General features: G+C 47.4%; 1 protein-coding gene across 3 annotated transcripts in view; it reads left to right on the top strand.

Moving 5' to 3' along the window:
• Positions 1-20,534, top strand: part of INTS10 (integrator complex subunit 10) — a 65,261-nt gene that overhangs the window by 8,138 nt on the left and 36,589 nt on the right. For 2 of the 3 annotated variants that reach the window (XM_056569082.1, XM_056569076.1), the window contains exons 1-3: positions 10,948-11,167; positions 18,268-18,335; positions 18,804-18,907. In XM_056569082.1, coding sequence (XP_056425057.1) covers positions 11,039-11,167; positions 18,268-18,335; positions 18,804-18,907 — 301 coding nt within the window. In that variant the 5' untranslated portion in view covers positions 10,948-11,038. Of the gene's footprint in view, positions 1-10,947; positions 11,168-18,267; positions 18,336-18,803; positions 18,908-20,534 lie in introns of those variants that run through there. The other variant, XM_056569091.1, reaches the window with a different exon arrangement.

The following is a 20,534-nucleotide window of genomic DNA, read 5'->3' as shown; positions in this document are numbered from 1 at the left end:
TCCTGAATATAATACTGCCACACACCATACCCCTGGAATATAATACTGCTGAAAGCTGTATCCCTGGTATAGAACCGTCACACTCTGTACCCCCTCTTTAGTAGGCAGCAGTATACCCCTATAGTAGGCAACAGTTCCCCCATAGTAGGCAGCAGCAGTTCCCCCATAGTAGGCAGCAGCTTCCCCCATAGTAGGAAGCAGTTCCCCCATAGTAGGCAGCAGTTCCCCCATAGTAGGCAGCAGCAGTTTCCATATATTAGGAAGCAGCAGTTTCCCCCCTCCCGGATACTTACCAGTTAAGGGGGCCATTTGGGGACAGTGGGAAACCACCCCTAAAGCGGGAATGCCTCGCCAGATTTGAGACAGTTGGGAGGTATGAGTTTATATGGGGAAGGGGGGGGGGGGGAGAAATAGTGGCACAGTTCATATGGGGGGGGGTGGCAGGCATAGTGGCACAGTTCATATGGAGGGCAGACATAGTGGCACAGTTCATATGGGGGGCAGGCATAGTGGCACAGTTCATATGGGGGTGTAGTGGCAGGCAGTGTCTAGTATACACAGTAGAAACCGAGTTATTTCAATATGTAGAGTGTATAGACAACTCCTATACGACAGAGCTCCAGCCTCTCTGTTCAATGATTCATGATTAGACACACAGGTATAGGGCGCAACTCCAGCTGACACGCCGGCAACAGGATTTTAGGTGAGTATACACATGAATGTTCTGACTCACGGTTTAGTAGAAAGTTTCTTTCTTGTTTATTCAAGTATATTCAGGTATTGTCTCGCAGGACATCAGGTTAGCAGCATAATTTGCAAGCAGCAAAGGTGGATACAAGCTCCGTGCTCCCTTCAGTCATGGCCCAACGTTTCAGGGGCAAGCCCCCTTAGTCATGCGCAATGGCTGCCCGGAACATGAGCGATTAAATAGAAGTAAAACAGCTGACAAATGTTAACCCTTTAAAACATAGATCATTATGCGCATAAATATTTATCATTAGGGTGCAACTGTAAACAACTATAAAAATACATTGAAGTTACAGCATTCATTCATTCCTCTCGGTGTAAGTGTGTCTAGTTCTGTTATCCAGAACGTTTCTCGCTGTAGTAAACGTTTGCGGTTTAAATCCTCATTGGTCTGAATAGGGACCTGTTCTAACACCTGCCATCTAAGTTCTGAAGGCAGGCAGTGTGGCACACTTTATATGGGGGGGAGACAGTGGTACAGTTCATATGGGAGCGGAGACTATGGCACAGTTCATATGGGGGGCAGGCATAGTGTCACAGTTCATATGAAGAATACTCAAAAGATGTCCCTGAGAGTGTTCAGGGCAAAATTGGCAATAAACAACCTATAAGGGGTGACCCCTTTATGGGGACAACCCTCACTAGAACCCTCCCTATAAAATAAATACTTTATTTGGCATTAGTTAAAATATATGACTTCAAAATAATTAAAGTCTGCAGTGGTAGGGGAATATTTATGGTCAAGTGTAAGGAATTCACACACTAGGGGGTGTTTGGGGCAGCTGCGCATTCATTTGATTCCACTCTGGCCTACGGTCTAAGTTTTAGTTAGCGTGGTTACAGGGGAATTCTAGTAACAAAGGAGTGAGGGATAGCTGTGCACTAGTGGACACCGGAATCACCAGTGGTCCACAGAGTGGAATCAAATTAATGCGCAGCTGCCCCGAACACCCCCTAGTGTGTGAATTCCTTACACTTGACCATAAATATTCCCCTACCACTGCAGATTTTAACTATTTTGGGGTCATATATTTTAACTAATGCCAAATAAAGTATTTATTTTATAGGGAGGGTTCTAGTGAGTGTTGTCCCCATAAGGGGGTCACCCCTTATAGGTTGTTTAGTTCATATGAAGGGCAGACATAGTGGCACAGTTCATACGAGGGGCAGGCATAGTGGTACAGTTCATATGGGGGGGTGTCGGCAGGCATAGTGGCACACTTTATAAGAGGGGAGACAGTGGCAAAGTTCATATGGTGGAAGGTATTGTGGCACAGTTCATGCGGGGGGCAAGTATAGTGGCACAGTTCACATGGGGGGCAAGCATAGTGGCACAGTTCATATGGGGGGCAGGCATAGATGCACAGTTCATATGGGGGGCAAGCATAGTGGTACAGTTCATATTGGGGGCAGGCATAGATGCACAGTTCATATGGGGTGCAGACATAGTCTGCATGATTCATTGAGGTAGCACAGACACCTCGTTCACTGTTTTAAGGGACGCAGAGGTATAATTCGGTTCAGAGCACAGCAGGTGGCAGTATTATACTCAGAAGCACAGTGTGTGGTAGTATTACGTTCAGGGGCACAGTGTGGGGCAGTATTATATTCATGGGGACAGTGTATGGCAGTATTATACTCAGGGGTATGGTGTGTGGCAGTATTATACTCAGGGGCATGGTGTGTGGCAGTATTATATTCAGGAGCACAGTGTGTAATAGTATTATATTCAGGGGCACAATGAGGGGCAGTATTAAATTCAGGGGCACAGTGTGGGACAGTATTATAACAGAGGCACAGTTTGTGGCATTATTATACCAAGGGCACAGTGTGTGGCAGTATTATTACAGGGGCACAGTGTATGGCAGTAATATATTCAGGGGCACAGTGTGTGAAAGTATTATACAAGGGGCACAGTTTGTGGCAGTTATATATTCAGGGGCACAGTGTGTGGCAGTATTATACCAGGGGCACAGTTTGTGGCAGTTATATATACAGGGGCACAGTGTGTGGCAGTATTATACCAGGGGCACAGTGTATGGCAATAGTATACCAGGAGCACAGTGTGTTTCAGTTATATATTCAGGTGCACAGCGGTGTGGCGGGAATATGCCAGGGGCACAGTGTGTGGCAAGATTATACCAGGGGCACAGTGTTTGGCAGGTTATATATTCAGGGGCACAGTGTGTGGCAGTATTATACATGGGGCACAGTGTGTGGCATTATTACACCAGGGGCACAGTGTGTGGCCTTATTATACAAGGGGCACAGTGTGTGGCAGTTATATATTCAGGGGCACAGGGGTGTTGCGGGATTATACCAGGGGCACAGTATGTGGCAAGATTATACCAAGGGCACAGTGTGTGGCATTATTATACCAGGGGCACAGTGTTTGGCAGGTTATATATTCAGGGGCACAGTGTGTGGCAGTATTATACATAGGCGTGCGCAGCCTATTGCATTAGGGTGTGCACCCTAAAGCATAAACTCACGCTGCGCGCGTGCATATATATATATATATATATATATATATATACGCACACAGTTAGTATAGTTCCCCCACATTAGGTGCAGTATAGTTCCCCCACATTAGGTGCAGTATAAGTCCCGCCACATTAGGTGCAGTATAGTTCCCCCACATTAGGTGCAGTATAGTTCCCCCACATTAGGTGCAGTATAGTTCCCCCACATTAGGTGAAGTATAGTTCCCCCACATTAGGTGCAGTATAGTTCCCCCACATTAGGTGCAGTATAAGTCCCACCACATTAGGTTGGCAGTATAAGTCCCCGCACATTAGGTTGGCAGTACAGTTCCCCCACATTAGGTTTGCAATACAGTTCCCCCACATTAGGTTGGCAGTACAGTTCCCCCACATTAGGTGCAGTACAGTTCCCCCACATTAGGTGCAGTTCAGTTCCCCCACATTAGGTGCCACCTAATGTGGGGGAACTGTACTGCACCTAATGTGGGGGAACTGTACTGCACCTAATGAAGGGGAACTGTACTGCACCTAATGAAGGGGAACTGTACTGCACCTAATGAGGGGGAACTGTACTGCACCTAATGTGGGGGAACTGTACTGCACCTAATGTGGGGGAACTGTACTGCACCTAATGTGGGGGAACTGTACTGCACCAGTACAGTTCCCCTACATTAAGTGCAGTACAGTTCCCCCACATTATGTGCAGTACAGTTCCCCTACATTATGTGCAGAACAGTTCCCCTACATTAGGTGCAGTATAGTTCCCCACATTAGGTGCAGTATAGTTCCCCCACATTAGGTGCAGTATAGTTCCCCCACATTAGGTGCAGTATAGTTCCCCACATTAGGTGCAGTATAGTTCCCCACATTAGGTACAGTATAGTTACCCCACATTAGGTTGGCAGTATAGTTCCCCACATTAGGTGCAGTATAGTTCCCACATTAGGTGCAGTATGTTCCCCCACATTAGGTGCGGTATAATTCGCCACATTAGGTGCAGTACAGTTCCCCCACATTAGGTGCGGTATAATTCGCCACATTAGGTGCAGTACAGTTCCCTACAAAAGCAAAATAGACATGGAGGCCACCAGCATCTGGGGGTGCTACCTTCCTATTGGCAGGAAGAGGGGGTTAATTTGAGGGTACTACCTTCTTACTGGGGGGGGGGGGGGTAATCTGGGGGTACTACCATCCTACTGGGGGGAGGGGGTTAATCTGGGGGTACTACCTGCCTACTCGGGGCCCCAGATTAACCCCCCCCCCTGTAGGAATGCAGTACCCCCCCAGATTAACCCTATCCCCCCCACCCTGTTAGAAGGTAGTACCCCCCTGATGACCCCCTCCCCCCCCCCCCAGTAGGATGGTAGTACCCCCCAGTTTAACCCCCTCTCCCCCCCTGTAGGAATGCAGTACCCCCCAGATTAACCCTATCCCCCCCACCCTGTTAGAAGGTAGTACCTCCCTGATGACCCCCTTCCCCCCCAGTAGGATGGTAGTACCCCCCAGTTTAACCCCCTCTCCCCCCTGTAGGAATGCAGTACCCCCCAGATTAACCCTATCCCCCCCACCCTGTTAGAAGGTAGTACCCCCCTGATGACCCCCTCCCCCCCAGTAGGATGGTAGTACCCCCAGATTAACCCCCTCTCCCCCCCCTGTAGGAATGCAGCACCCCCCAGGTTAACCCCCTCCCCCCAGACCCAGTAGGCAGGTTGAAATAACATTCACTCACTCAGCGCGGTAATCCTGCGAACCGCGTACCGTCACGTCACGCTCTGGGGCCGGCGTCCTTGATTACAGCGTGACGTCCTGATGGTATAACACTGTCACACACTGTGCTCCTGGTATAATACTGCCACACACTGTGCTCCTGAATATGTAACTACCACACACTGTGCCTCTGGATATATAACTGCCACACACTGTGGCCTTGAATATATACCTGCCACACACTGTGCCCCTGGTATAATTAAATTCAGGGGCACAGTGTGGGACAGTATTATAACAGAGGCACAGTTTGTGGCATTATTATACCAAGGGCACAGTGTGTGGCAGTATTATTACAGGGGCACAGTGTATGGCAGTAATATATTCAGGGGCACAGTGTGTGAAAGTATTATACAAGGGGCACAGTTTGTGGCAGTTATATATTCAGGGGCACAGTGTGTGGCAGTATTATACCAGGGGCACAGTTTGTGGCAGTTATATATACAGGGGCACAGTGTGTGGCAGTATTATACCAGGGGCACAGTGTATGGCAATAGTATACCAGGAGCACAGTGTGTTTCAGTTATATATTCAGGTGCACAGCGGTGTGGCGGGAATATGCCAGGGGCACAGTGTGTGGCAAGATTATACCAGGGGCACAGTGTTTGGCAGGTTATATATTCAGGGGCACAGTGTGTGGCAGTATTATACATGGGGCACAGTGTGTGGCATTATTACACCAGGGGCACAGTGTGTGGCCTTATTATACAAGGGGCACAGTGTGTGGCAGTTATATATTCAGGGGCACAGGGGTGTTGCGGGATTATACCAGGGGCACAGTATGTGGCAAGATTATACCAAGGGCACAGTGTGTGGCATTATTATACCAGGGGCACAGTGTTTGGCAGGTTATATATTCAGGGGCACAGTGTGTGGCAGTATTATACATAGGCGTGCGCAGCCTATTGCATTAGGGTGTGCACCCTAAAGCATAAACTCACGCTGCGCGCGTGCATATATATATATATATATATATATATATATACGCACACAGTTAGTATAGTTCCCCCACATTAGGTGCAGTATAGTTCCCCCACATTAGGTGCAGTATAAGTCCCGCCACATTAGGTGCAGTATAGTTCCCCCACATTAGGTGCAGTATAGTTCCCCCACATTAGGTGCAGTATAGTTCCCCCACATTAGGTGAAGTATAGTTCCCCCACATTAGGTGCAGTATAGTTCCCCCACATTAGGTGCAGTATAAGTCCCACCACATTAGGTTGGCAGTATAAGTCCCCGCACATTAGGTTGGCAGTACAGTTCCCCCACATTAGGTTTGCAATACAGTTCCCCCACATTAGGTTGGCAGTACAGTTCCCCCACATTAGGTGCAGTACAGTTCCCCCACATTAGGTGCAGTTCAGTTCCCCCACATTAGGTGCCACCTAATGTGGGGGAACTGTACTGCACCTAATGTGGGGGAACTGTACTGCACCTAATGAAGGGGAACTGTACTGCACCTAATGAAGGGGAACTGTACTGCACCTAATGAGGGGGAACTGTACTGCACCTAATGTGGGGGAACTGTACTGCACCTAATGTGGGGGAACTGTACTGCACCTAATGTGGGGGAACTGTACTGCACCAGTACAGTTCCCCTACATTAAGTGCAGTACAGTTCCCCCACATTATGTGCAGTACAGTTCCCCTACATTATGTGCAGAACAGTTCCCCTACATTAGGTGCAGTATAGTTCCCCACATTAGGTGCAGTATAGTTCCCCCACATTAGGTGCAGTATAGTTCCCCCACATTAGGTGCAGTATAGTTCCCCACATTAGGTGCAGTATAGTTCCCCACATTAGGTACAGTATAGTTACCCCACATTAGGTTGGCAGTATAGTTCCCCACATTAGGTGCAGTATAGTTCCCACATTAGGTGCAGTATGTTCCCCCACATTAGGTGCGGTATAATTCGCCACATTAGGTGCAGTACAGTTCCCCCACATTAGGTGCGGTATAATTCGCCACATTAGGTGCAGTACAGTTCCCTACAAAAGCAAAATAGACATGGAGGCCACCAGCATCTGGGGGTGCTACCTTCCTATTGGCAGGAAGAGGGGGTTAATTTGAGGGTACTACCTTCTTACTGGGGGGGGGGGGGGTAATCTGGGGGTACTACCATCCTACTGGGGGGAGGGGGTTAATCTGGGGGTACTACCTGCCTACTCGGGGCCCCAGATTAACCCCCCCCCCCTGTAGGAATGCAGTACCCCCCAGATTAACCCTATCCCCCCACCCTGTTAGAAGGTAGTACCCCCCTGATGACCCCCTCCCCCCCCCCCCAGTAGGATGGTAGTACCCCCCAGTTTAACCCCCTCTCCCCCCCTGTAGGAATGCAGTACCCCCCAGATTAACCCTATCCCCCCCACCCTGTTAGAAGGTAGTACCTCCCTGATGACCCCCTTCCCCCCCAGTAGGATGGTAGTACCCCCCAGTTTAACCCCCTCTCCCCCCTGTAGGAATGCAGTACCCCCCAGATTAACCCTATCCCCCCCACCCTGTTAGAAGGTAGTACCCCCCTGATGACCCCCTCCCCCCCAGTAGGATGGTAGTACCCCCAGATTAACCCCCTCTCCCCCCCCTGTAGGAATGCAGCACCCCCCAGGTTAACCCCCTCCCCCCAGACCCAGTAGGCAGGTTGAAATAACATTCACTCACTCAGCGCGGTAATCCTGCGAACCGCGTACCGTCACGTCACGCTCTGGGGCCGGCGTCCTTGATTACAGCGTGACGTCCTGATGGTATAACACTGTCACACACTGTGCTCCTGGTATAATACTGCCACACACTGTGCTCCTGAATATGTAACTACCACACACTGTGCCTCTGGATATATAACTGCCACACACTGTGGCCTTGAATATATACCTGCCACACACTGTGCCCCTGGTATAATTAAATTCAGGGACTGTGCCCCTTGATATTATCCTGCCACACAGCTGTGCCCCTTGATATAATCCTGCCACACTGCTGTGCCCCTGAATATATAACTGCCACACACTGTGCCTTTTGGTATAATAATGCCACACACTGGGCCCCTGGTATAATACTGCCACACACTGTGTCCCTAAATATATAACAGCCACACACTGTGCCCCTGGTTTAATACTGCCACGCACTGTGTCCCTGGTATAATACTGCCACACAGTGCCCCTTATAGAATACCATAGTCGTGAGCACGGGGTGTGCCGGGTGTGCCCAGGCACACCCTAATCCAGTGGCGTTGCGACCCGGGTGCGGCCCGCACCGGGTGACACCAAGACGCTCCGCAGCACCCCCCATCTGTGCCCGACCGTCCTTCACCAGCCCAGAGCCCCGCTCCCCCGCTGTGCAGTGCGCCTGTCCGTCAGGCGCACTTCACAGCGAAGCCTCCTACTCCTGTTTGTGCCCCGCCCCGCTCCGCTCTGGCTCACCTTCAGTTGGTCCGGTCATGTGACGGCGCGTTACTGCCGTCACATGACCGGACCAACTGAAGGTGAGCCAGAGCGGAGCGGGGCGGGGCGGGGCACAAACAGGAGTAGGAGGCTTCGCTGTGAAGTGCGCCTGACGGACAGGCGCACTGCACAGCGGGGGAGCGGGGCCCTGGGCTGGTGAAGGACAGTCGGGCACAGATGGGGGGTGCTGCGGAGCGTCTTGGTGTCACCCGGTGCGGGCCGCACCCGGGTCGCAACGCCACTGGATTAGGGTGTGCCTGGGCACACCCGGCACACCCCGTGCTCACGACTATGGTATTCTATAAGGGGCACTGTGTGGCAGTATTATACCAGGGACACAGTGCGTGGCAGTATTAAACCAGGGGCACAGTGTGTGGCTGTTATATATTTAGGGACACAGTGTGTGGCAGTATTATACCAGGGGCCCAGTGTGTGGCATTATTATACCAAAAGGCACAGTGTGTGGCAGTTATATATTCAGGGGCACAGCAGTGTGGCAGGATTATATCAAGGGGCACAGCTGTGTGGCAGGATAATATCAAGGGGCACAGCGGTGCAGCAGGATTATACCAGGGGCACAGTGTGTGGCAGGTATATATTCAAGGCCACAGTGTGTGGCAGTTATATATCCAGAGGCACAGTGTGTGGTAGTTACATATTCAGGAGCACAGTGTGTGGCAGTATTATACCAGGAGCACAGTGTGTGACAGTGTTATACCAGGGGCACAGTGTGTTGCAGCATTATACAAGGGGCAGTGTGTGGCAGTATTATACCAGGGGCACAGTGTGTGGCAGCATTATTCCAGAGGCACAGTGTGTGGCATTATTATACCAGGGGACACAGTGTGTGGCAGTTATATATTCAGGGGCACAGAGATGTTGCGGGATTATACCAGGGGCATGATGTGTGGCAAGATTATACCAAGGGAACAGTGTGTGGCATTATACCAGGGGCACAGTGTGTGGCAGTATTAAACCAGGGGCACAGTGTGTGGCAGTTATATATTCAGGGACACAGTGTGTGACAGTATTATACAAGGGCACAGTGTGTGGCATTATTATACCAGGAGCACAGTGTGTGGTAGTATTATACTAAAAGGCACAGTGTGTGGCAGTTATATATTCAGGGGCACAGCGGTGTGGCAGAATTATACCAAGGGGCACAGTCTGTGGCAGTTATATATTCAAGGGCACAGTTTGTGGCAGTATTATATCAGGGGCACAGTGTGTGGCAGTATTATACCAGGGACATAGTTTGTGGCAATATTAAACTAGTGGCACAGTGTGTGGCTGTTATTTATTTAGGGACACAGTGTGTGGCAGTATTATATCAGGGGTACAGTGTGTGGCAGCATTATACCAGAAGCACAGTGTGTGGCAGTATTATACCAGAGGCACAGTGTGTGGCAGCATTATACCAGGGGCACAGTGTGTGGCAGCATTATACCAGGAGCACAGTGTGTGGCAGCATTATACCAGAGGCACAGTGTGTGGCAGCATTATACCAGAGGCACAGTGTGTGGCAGCATTATACCAGGAGCACAGTGTGTGGCAGCATTATACCAGAGGCACAGTGTGTGGCAGTATTATACCAGAAGCACAGTGTGTGGCAGCATTATACCAGAAGCACAGTGTGTGGCAGCATTATACCAGAAGCACAGTGTGTGGCAGTATTATACCAGAGGCACAGTGTGTGGCAGCATTATACCAGGGGCACAGTGTGTGGCAGCATTATACCAGGAGCACAGTGTGTGGCAGCATTATACCAGAGGCACAGTGTGTGGCAGCATTATACCAGAGGCACAGTGTGTGGCAGCATTATACCAGGGGCACAGTGTGTGGCAGTATTATACCAGAGGCAGTGTGTGGCAGCATTATACCAGGGGCACAGTGTGTGGCAGCATTATACCAGAGGCACAGTGTGTGCTAGCATTATACCAGGAGCACAGTGTGTGGCAGCATTATACCAGGGGCACAGTGTGTGGCAGCATTATACCAGAGGCACAGTGTGTGGCAGCATTATACCAGGGGCACAGTGTGTGGCAGCATTATACCAGAGGCACAGTGTGTGGCAGCATTATACCAGAGGCACAGTGTGTGGCAGCATTATACCAGAGGCACAGTGTGTGGCAGCATTATACCAGAGGCACAGTGTGTGGCAGCATTATACCAGGGGCACAGTGTGTGGCAGCATTATACCAGAGGCACAGTGTGTGGCAGCATTATACCAGAGGCACAGTATGTGTCAGCATTATACCAGGGGCACAGTGTGTGGCAGTATTATACCAGGAGCACAGAGTGGGGCAGTTAGGGAACAATTATGGCTTATTAATAAAGTAATAATAATGAAAATACGGAAAATCTAAACGTGGGGATGTAAAAAATACAAATTCTGCAGCAGAAAGAAAAGAAACAAAAATGGTAACATCATAATACTTGTCACACTGTTGCATTTGAGCAGGCGCGTGAAGTCACTACATCAGAACCTGTTGCCATAGTGATTACAGCTACGACAAAAGTTGTCTAAGGAGCGGCTTCGCAGAGCGAGCATGCGCAGCGCGGCGCTCTTTGATGACGACATAAGTTTTGGCCGCGGCTGCTCCCTGTCATGGCTGGTCTTGGGGACTGTGAGTTTCTGGTACGGAGGGCGCGGGAGTTGGTACAGGAGGACACATGTGCTGCCCGGGCATGGCTCATCACCGCCCGCACCCTGTACCCGCAAGACTTCAATATCCAGGTGTGCGGAACCATTACAGCCTTGAAAGCTGGGGCGAGGGTAGAACTAGAAGTGTCAGCGGGTCTTATAAACATGGACATCGTAGTCTAAAGATCCCCAATACGTATGAATGAATGCATCCAAAGGAGATATACAGCCCATATACAGCCCATACACTTGCTCTGGGATGACACTAAAGACAATGGAGGGGTTGATAAATCTCCCCCTATAGCTTGGCCACTATGTCAGGAAGTTCTTGGAGGTATTCATAGGGGGAGATTTATCAAAACATGTGCAGACAAAATGCTGACCAGTTGTCCATAGCAACCAATCACATTTCTTCTTTCACTTTTGAAAAGGCCTCTGCAAAATGAAAGAAGCAATCTGATTGATTGCTATGGGCAACTCAGCAACTTTTCCTCTGTGCAGGTTTTGATAAATCTCCCCCATAGTGTCTATGTATGGCAGTGGTCTCCAACCTGCGGACCTCCAGATGTTGCAAAACTACAACTCCCAGCATGCCCGGACAGCCGTTGGCTGTCCGGGCATGCTGGGAGTTGTAGTTTTGCAACATCTTGAGGTCCGCAGGTTGGAGACCACTGATGTAAGGGTTAGAAAGGGGCTTTTCTACATAATGCACTCGTCTCCTATCCGCTTTGGAATGACTGATGGTATCAGAGTAGAATTAAGCAGCGTGCAGCATCTCTGTCTGACAGCCATTCCCTTTAACCACTGGGATGCCAGACCGCTTTTCTCATGGTCAATGACTTGCCATTACTATCCTGTGGATGGGGAAGGAATGTTTTTTTTTAATGGCAAAATCCCTTTAAAGGGATACTCTATTCTTAAACTTGCCCGGAATGCTGTCTTTAACAAAAAAAAATAAAAAACTCAATAGAGATGAGCGAACTTACAGTAAATTCGATTCGTCACAAACTTCTCGGCTCGGCAGTTGATGCCTTTACCTGCATAAATTAGTTCAGCTTTCAGGTGCTCCGGTGGGCTGGAAAAGGTGGATACAGTCCTAAGAGACTCTTTCCTAGGAATGTATCCACCTTTTCCAGCCCACCGGAGCACCTGAAGGCTGAACTCATTTACGCAGGATAAGTCATCAACTGCCGAGCCGAGAAGTTCGTGACAAATCGAATTTACTGTAAGTTCGCTCATCTCTAAAACTGAACTTACCTTTCGTAAGTTATATCCCAACGTACCCCTTTAAATAACCTAATTTACTGAATATATATTCTGAAATCTAACAGCTGTACTTGATATCCAGTGCGTCCTATATAGCGCAAAAGGTATTGGCTACACTCAATTCAATCAGAGCCTCATGGGGTTCTCATTGATCTTTACATTGATGCCCTGTCTGAAGGGGATGGGGGTCAACACTAAATTCCCAGGACCCCTTCTATAGTAGCGGGCCAGTCTGACAAGCGGTTGCCTGGTGAGACAATTAGAATTGAACACTTGGAGGACCCTCCAGGATTCTAGAGTGGAGTGGTGGTCTGTAACCAAGGTAACAAGCTGTTTTACAATGGGGGAACATCAGAAGAAGGCAAAGTTGCTAAATGAATGTACTTGCAAAAATATTATGCTCTCTACAAGATTAATACTGTAAGGCTGCATGCACACCACGTTTTTGCTATACAATTATATATATATTTCCGTATACGGTTTTAAGTTAAAAACCATATGGAACTGTATAGAAAACTGTATGCATTGACTTAACATTGTAAACCGTATGTCAAACGCATCATCCGGTTCAGTCAGTTTTGCGACTTATACGATTTGGCCGTTTTTTCACCTGTACCCAAAACTTGTAGTCTACCACTTTTTTTGCTCCAGGTGAAAAACTGTATTAAACCGTATACGTTTTTTTTTACATGGGAGTCAATGGGAACCGTACAGAACTGTATGTGCGTACAGTTCCATCTGGTTTGCACCATACAGTTTTTGACTTTGCACAGTTTTTTTTTTTTTCTTGGAATTTCAACCAAACGAGTGAAACTTTATTCAAAATGGAGTAAAAAGTTAAAAACGTATACGTTTTTTTCTTTAAAAAATGGATGCAGCTAGACATCATTTTTCAAACCGTGTACAGTTTTCAATGGTATATGGGTTAAAATTTGTACACACATTTTTATACAGTTTAGTCCGGTTTTGAGGAATCCGTTTTTCATCAAAAACCTGATACGGGAACTGTTTTGCAAAAAGTGGTGTGCATGCACCCTTAGTTGAGATAGAAATACCCTCTTTTAAATGGTCACATTCACATGGTTAAAAAAAAAAAAAGCTTCTTAAAACCTGCCTGCAAAAATCACCTGATTTATTTTTTTATTTTAAAGGGGTACTCCGCCCCTAGACATCTTATCCCCTATCCAAAGGATAGGGGATAAGATGTCAGATCGCCGGGGTCCCGCTGCTGGGGACCCCGGGGATCGCTGCTGCAGCACCCCGCTATCATTACTGCGCAGAGAGAGATCGCTCTGCACGTAATGACAAGCAATACAGGGGCCGGAGCATCGTTACGTCACGGCTCCGCCCCTTGTGACGTCACAGCCTGCCCCCATCAATACAAGTCTATGGGAGGGGGCGTGGCGGTCGTTACGCCCCCTGCCATAGACTTGCATTAAGGGGATGGGCCGTGATGTCATGAGGGGCGGAGCCATGACATCACGCTGCTCCGGACCCTGTATCGCCCATCGTTACTCACAGAGCGAACTGCAGCAGTGGGACCGCGGTGATCTAACATCTTATCCCCTATCCTTTGGATAGGGGATAAGATGCCAGGGGCGGAGTACCCCTTTAACCCCTTAAGGACCAAGGGCGTACAGGTACGCCTTTGCTCCCTGGTACTTAAGGACCAAGGGCGTACCTGTACGCCCGTGGGAATTTCGGTCCCTGCCGCGCGCCGGGCGGGGACCGGACCGGGGTGACTGCTGATATCAATCAGCAGACACCCCGCGCCAATGCCCAGGGGGGTCATCAGACCCCCCCATGTAGGCGATCGCCGAAAATCGCAAGTGAATTCACACTTGCGATTTTCGGCGATTCCGGTGATGCGGGTCACGTGTGACCCGCTGACCCGGAGATACAAGGTGATCGGGGGTGTAGGATACACCCCCTATCACCCTCTGTATCTATGGGGAGGTGGCGATGTCGTCACCCCCCCAGGATCGCTGCTATTGGCCGGACGATCGTCCGGCCAATAGCAGCCGGCAGGGGAGGGGTTAACGGCCCCTTCTCGCGGCTCTGCTTGCTCCCTGAGTTCATTTAGCGGCCAGAGCTGCGAGAAGGAGCCAGGGACCCCCCCCCTCCGTGAAGATCGGAGCCCCTCACAGAGGAAGACCCCCCTTAGAGCAGGGAGAGAGTACAGCCCCAGGGACAGGTAGGGTTAACCAGTAAAAAAAAAGTCAAAAGTAAAGTAAAAAAAAGTGTAAAAAAAAAAGTTAATTTTTTTCCCCCCCTGACCCCCTAATAGGACCTAAAGGGTCCGCAACAATTTTTTTTAGTGTGACCTGGGCCCTATTAGGGATTCAGGGCGCTGCATTTGGCCATTTTTTTTTTTTTTTGCTGCAGCGCTTTTCCCCCCCCCATACAGTTAGTTACACCAATCACACACACTACATACTCGCCTCCCCCCCCCACACACACACCCGCCACCCCCGCCACCAACCCCCCCCCCCCCCCCCCACCACCACCACCACCGTAGAAAAAAGGCGATGGCTCGCCAGGCATTTTCGGCAGCGGAGGCATAAGCTTTTCTTGCCTCCGACTCCGAATCTGTCAGTGAGGACAATGAAGATCCAATATTCCTGTGTTCTTCATCGTCCTCCTCATCATCTAGTACTGATGATGAGTCACCTATACGGCGGCGGAGACGCCACCAGGCGAGGCCACACACCCCCCATGATAGTGGCCCAGTGAACGGCACTAGTGCGAGTGGTGATGCTGCTCGTACTAGGAGTCCGACCCCCCAGACAAGTTTACCGGAGCCCCCTTCCGGTGAACCTGTCTGGAGACCCCCAGAGGCTTATCAGCCACGGGTTCCGGAGTTTGTTGGCGACTCCAGAATCCGGATTGACAATTCTGGATTCACTGAAATTGACTATTTCAGTTATTTTTTCAGTGACAGTTTTGTCAATCTAATGGTGGAGCAGACGAATCTGTACGCCAGGCAGTTCATCGCCCACCACCCTGATTCTGTTTTGGCCAGGCCCAATGAATGGTACGCCATTGATGCAGCAGAGATGAGGACATTTTGGGGCCTCTTGCTGCATATGGGCCTGGTCAAAAAACCAAGTGTCAGACAGTACTGGAGCGGGGACATCTTCTACCAGACCCCGCTTTACAGTATGGTCATGGCACGGAGGCGGTACGAGGCGATTCGGAAATGCCTGCATTATGCAGATAATGCTGCATGTCCGCCCCGAGGTGATCCCGCCCATGACCGGCTTTACAAAGTGAGGCCGGTCATCGATCACTTTGGGGCCAAATTTTTGGAGGCCTATGTACCGCTCAGGGACCTCTCTGTTGATGAGTCTCTTATCAGTTTTAAGGGGAGACTCATCTTCCGCCAGTATATTCCCTCGAAGCGGGCGCGGTATGGCGTGAAGCTCTATAAACTTTGTGAGAGTACCTCCGGGTACACTCTCAAGTTTAGAGTGTATGAGGGACGAGATTCCCGTATTGAACCCCCAGATTGTTCCCCCACTCTGGGTGTTAGCGGGAAAATCGTTTGGGAGCTTGTGCACCCTTTGCTGGATAAGGGGTACCACGTGTACGTGGACAACTTTTATACCAGCATCCCTCTCTTCACATCCCTTGCCGCAAGATCCACGTCCGCTTGTGGGACCGTGCGGAAAAACCAGAGAAGCCTCCCTCTAAATTTTCTGCAGACACCTATGCCCAAGGGTGAGTCCCGTGCCCTTACCCATGAAAACCTGTTGTTGGTCAGGTATAAGGATAAGAGGGATGTCCTTATGCTGACCACTATTCATGGTAACGGCAGCTCACCTGTCCCTGTGCGAGGTACCACAACACCGGTCCTCAAGCCCGATTGTATTCTGGACTACAATCGGTATATGGGGGGAGTTGATCTTTCTGATCAGGTCCTCAAGCCATACATGGCCATGCGCAAAACACGGGTATGGTACAAAAAAGTTGCGGTCTACATGGTACAGGTTGCCATGTACAACTCTTTTGTACTGTCCCAGTACGCTGGCAACACAGGGACATTCCTCCAGTTCCAAGAAGAAGTCCTAAAGGTCCTGATCTTTGGCGACCGGGAAAGAGCAGGCCGGACTTCCCAAGGAACTGGAGTTATAGGTGCCAGGATCGTCCCAGGCCAACACTTTCCAGGTGAAGTCCCCCATACTGGAAAGAAGGGACGATCCCAGAAAAAATGCAGTGTGTGTAACAGGAGGGGGATACGGAAGGACACCACCACTCAGTGTGACACTTGCCCCGATCATCCGGGCCTCTGCATTAAAAACTGCTTCAGGGAGTATCACACTTCCATGGAGTACTAAATTTTCCCTTTTCATTTTAATTTTCCATAATTTGACCCCAATGTACCATGTCCAGAGTACATTCCAAATTTTAACACCATAAAACCACTAAATTGCCCAAAAAAACTCATCTAAAAAAAAAACAAAAAACTGATGAGACCTCTGGGGGTATTTTTTTCTCTGGGTCATGGGTTACTGAGTCACTATCATCGGGGACTTTTTTTGTTGCCTCAAATGCGCAGCGCTCTCTCTCCACCTGAGCGGGGTGCGCATTTGATGCAACAGGTTAGGGACGGCCACACACGTCACATTCCCAGAATGATGATTCAGAGCATAGGGTTTGGGGTGGGCATATTTTTTAGTTTTGGCTATGCTCTGGGTCATCATTCTGGGATCAAAACCTGTTTTATAATTTTATGTCCCACTGTACCCCATTTTAGTTATTTAGTGTACCCCAGTTATTTACCCCATGTAATGCCCCTTGAGGGGCGGTCCCACTGTTCTGGCTCCTTAGGCCGCAACGCATAAGCTCAAGGCCCCTGAATGCGACCTGCTCCTCTCAGACCAGTGTGCAAGCTGTTTACGCCCAGACTTGAGGTATGTCCTTACTCCAAAGAAATGTATTTACAAACTTACGGTGACATTTTCTCCTTTTACCACTTGTGAAAATGAAAAATTTGGTGTAACCCCTGCATTTTAGTGTAAAAAAATCCAATTTTTCATTTTCACATCCCACTTCATGAATATTTATCAAACACCTGTGGGGTGTGAAGACTCACTGTACCCCTTGTTATGTTTCTTGAGGGATGTAGTTTCCGAAATAGTATGCCATGTGTTTTTTTTTTTTGCTGTCCTGGCACCATAGGGGCTTCCTAAATGTGACATGCCCCCCGAGCAAAATTTGCTCTCAAAAAGCCAAATATGACTCCTTCTCTTCTGAGCATTGTAGTTCACCCGTAGTGCACTTCAGGGCAACTTATGGGGTACCTCCATACTCAGAAGAGATGGGGTTACAAATTTTGGGGGGTATTTTCTGCTATTAACCCTTGCAAAAATGTGAAATTTGGGGGGAAGCACACATTTTAGTGAAAAAATTATATATTTTTTTTACATATGCAAAAGTTGTGAAACCCCTGTGGGGTATTAAGGCTCACTTTATTCCTTGTTACTTTCCTCAAGGGGTCTAGTTTCCAAAATGGTATGCAATTTTTTTTTTTCCTAACTGATCACGATGAAAGATTGAACATGATCATTATTTCAGCAAAAATGTCTTCTAATGAAACATTGTGCTGTTTCATAAATAGGAGGATATTCATGCTGGTGTATACTGTGTCCCATAGACCACCTTCTGACCATTACATTTTTGGATGGGGTCTATATAAATTGTAAGGAAGCTGTTTTGTATAATAGCAAATTCTCTGTTACCATGCAATGTTCTCTTATGTAGCACAAAAGCACTTTGGACCCCTCATCCTTTTTGTTGCATATCTTGTAGTTATAGAACTAACTTTTTACAATGTTAAGATCCCATTCTTGTGGTGTCAGTTGTCGTTGACGTTGTTTAGATTTCACTTATATGGCAATTTCACACCTATGTTACTTCTCCTTCAGTACGAGATGTACAATATCGAAAGAAATGCAGAGCGAACCACGTCAGCCGGAAGACTGCTGTACGATATGTAAGTCATTACCATCAATCGTATTTATTATGGCAAAGCACATAAGAGCTGAATATAGTTAGGTTGAAAACACATCCTACCCTAAAACAAGGTCATATATGTGACAACAGATCTGGTTATTGGTTATAGAACTTCTAAACGTTCATGCACTGTATAGTAAGACGTAATGTACATCACACTGAAGTGATTTGAGTTTAACTGCTAGAAGATCTTGTTTTATAAGGTGTTAAAGTGTAAAACGCTGAGTAGACGTGATCACAGCCGGAGCAGACAGGACTAGCAGAGGATGGCTCCCGCTTAGGGTACTACTTCCTAGTCGACAATAGGTTCAGTGCAGTTACACAATATTTCATTATGGGAAAGATTAAAATGTAAGAATCTCATTTGTTTGGAATGTACTTTAAGGTACCAGATGAATTAGTTATACTGTGCTTCCTTCATTAATTTAGCTATTTAATTTTTGTTAAGGTTTGTGAACTTTTCAGACCAACCGGTGGTTTGGAGGGAAATCAGTGTGATCACGGCGGCTCTTCGGAATGATTTACAAGATAAACAGACTCAATTTTTAAGAGGTGAGAAGCTATGTGGAAAATATATATTACACACCCACACACCTTGGTGACTTTTGTCCTAAATACACTGCTCAAGAAAAAAATAAGATAGCACATCCTAGATCTGAATGAATGTACTAATTTTACTAAATACTTTCGTCTTTACATAGATGAATGTGCTGACAACAAAATCACACAAAAATTATCAATGGAAATCAAATTTATCAACCCATGGAGGTCTGGATATGGAGTCACACTCAAAATCAAAGTGGAAAACCACACTACAGGCTGATCCAACTTTGATGTAATGTCCTTAAAGGGGTACTCCCAGGAAAAACTTTCTCCAGAAAGTTAAACAGGTTTGTAAATTAATTATATAAAAAAAAAAATCTTAATCCTTCCAGTAGTTATCAGCTGCTGAAGTTGTGTAGTTATTTTCCTTCTGACAACAGTGCTCTCTGCTGACACCTCTGCTTGTCTCAGGAACTGTCCGAAGCATTAGAGGTTTGCTATGGGGATTTGCTCCTACTCTGGATACCTGAGACAAGCAGAGGTGTCAGCAGAGAGCACTGTTGTCAGACAGAAAATAACAACTCAAGTTCAGAAGCAAATAACTACTGGAAGGATTAGTGTACTTTTCATTTAAAAAAATTTGATATATTATAGAATAATGTATGCAGAATAACTTTCCAATTGCATGTTATTAAAAAATATGCTTCTTTCTATTTAATTTTCCACTTTGAAAAAAATGACCACTAGAGGTCTCCCTACCAGTCGTGGCAGCAAGCCCTTGTTTACAACTGCATGTGCAGAGAGAAGAAAGATTAGAGCTCAGATAGTAAAATGAATGAGGGCATGCAGTAAGGCAGAGTCAGGAGTATGCCCTGCTGTGCTATGAGCACTGTGCTGGCTCCTGCCTGTCTGATTGACGGGCAGGGAGCAGTGCTGAGTTAGTCTGTGTCCCGGCTGCAGTCTGAGATTTAGGACTCGAGCATGAGTCTGAAATCTATAAAAAGGGCTTGCGGCCAGGACTGGTAGGAAGATCTCTAGTGGTCATTATTTCAAAGTGGAAAATTAAATAGAAAGAAGCATATTTTTAATAACATGCAATTGGAAAGTTATTCTGTATACATGAATCTATAGTATATCAAATTTTTTTATTTTTTTTTTATGAAAGGTACCCTTTTAAGATTTTTTAATAGAAGTAATTTACAAATCTGTTTAACTTTCTTGAGCCAAAAATAAAAAAAATTTTTTTTCGCTGGTATATCCCTTTAACACCTTTTTAAGGACCAAGCGTTTTTCAGTTTTTCACTTTCGTTTTTTTCCTCCTTACATTTTAAAAATCATAACCCTTTCAATTTTGCACCTAAAAATCCATATGATGGCTTTTTGAAGGTCAATTCTACTTTGTAATGACTTTAGTCATTTTACCCAAAAATACACGGCGAAATGTATTAAAAAAAATTATTGTGAGACAAAATTGAAGAAAATTTTGTAATTTTGGGGGCTTCCGTTTCTACGCAGTACATTTTTTGGTAAAACTTACACCTTATCTTTATTCTGTAGGTCCATACGGTTAAAATGATACCCTACTTATATAGGTTTGATTTTGTCGGACTTCTGGAAAAAATCATAACTACATGCA

Source organism: Hyla sarda, chromosome 1 (genome assembly GCF_029499605.1).
Source record: "Hyla sarda isolate aHylSar1 chromosome 1, aHylSar1.hap1, whole genome shotgun sequence".
NCBI classification, from domain to species: Eukaryota; Metazoa; Chordata; class Amphibia; order Anura; family Hylidae; genus Hyla; species Hyla sarda.
Note: the sequence above shows the minus strand (reverse complement) of the source record. Positions and strands in the feature narration are given on the sequence as shown.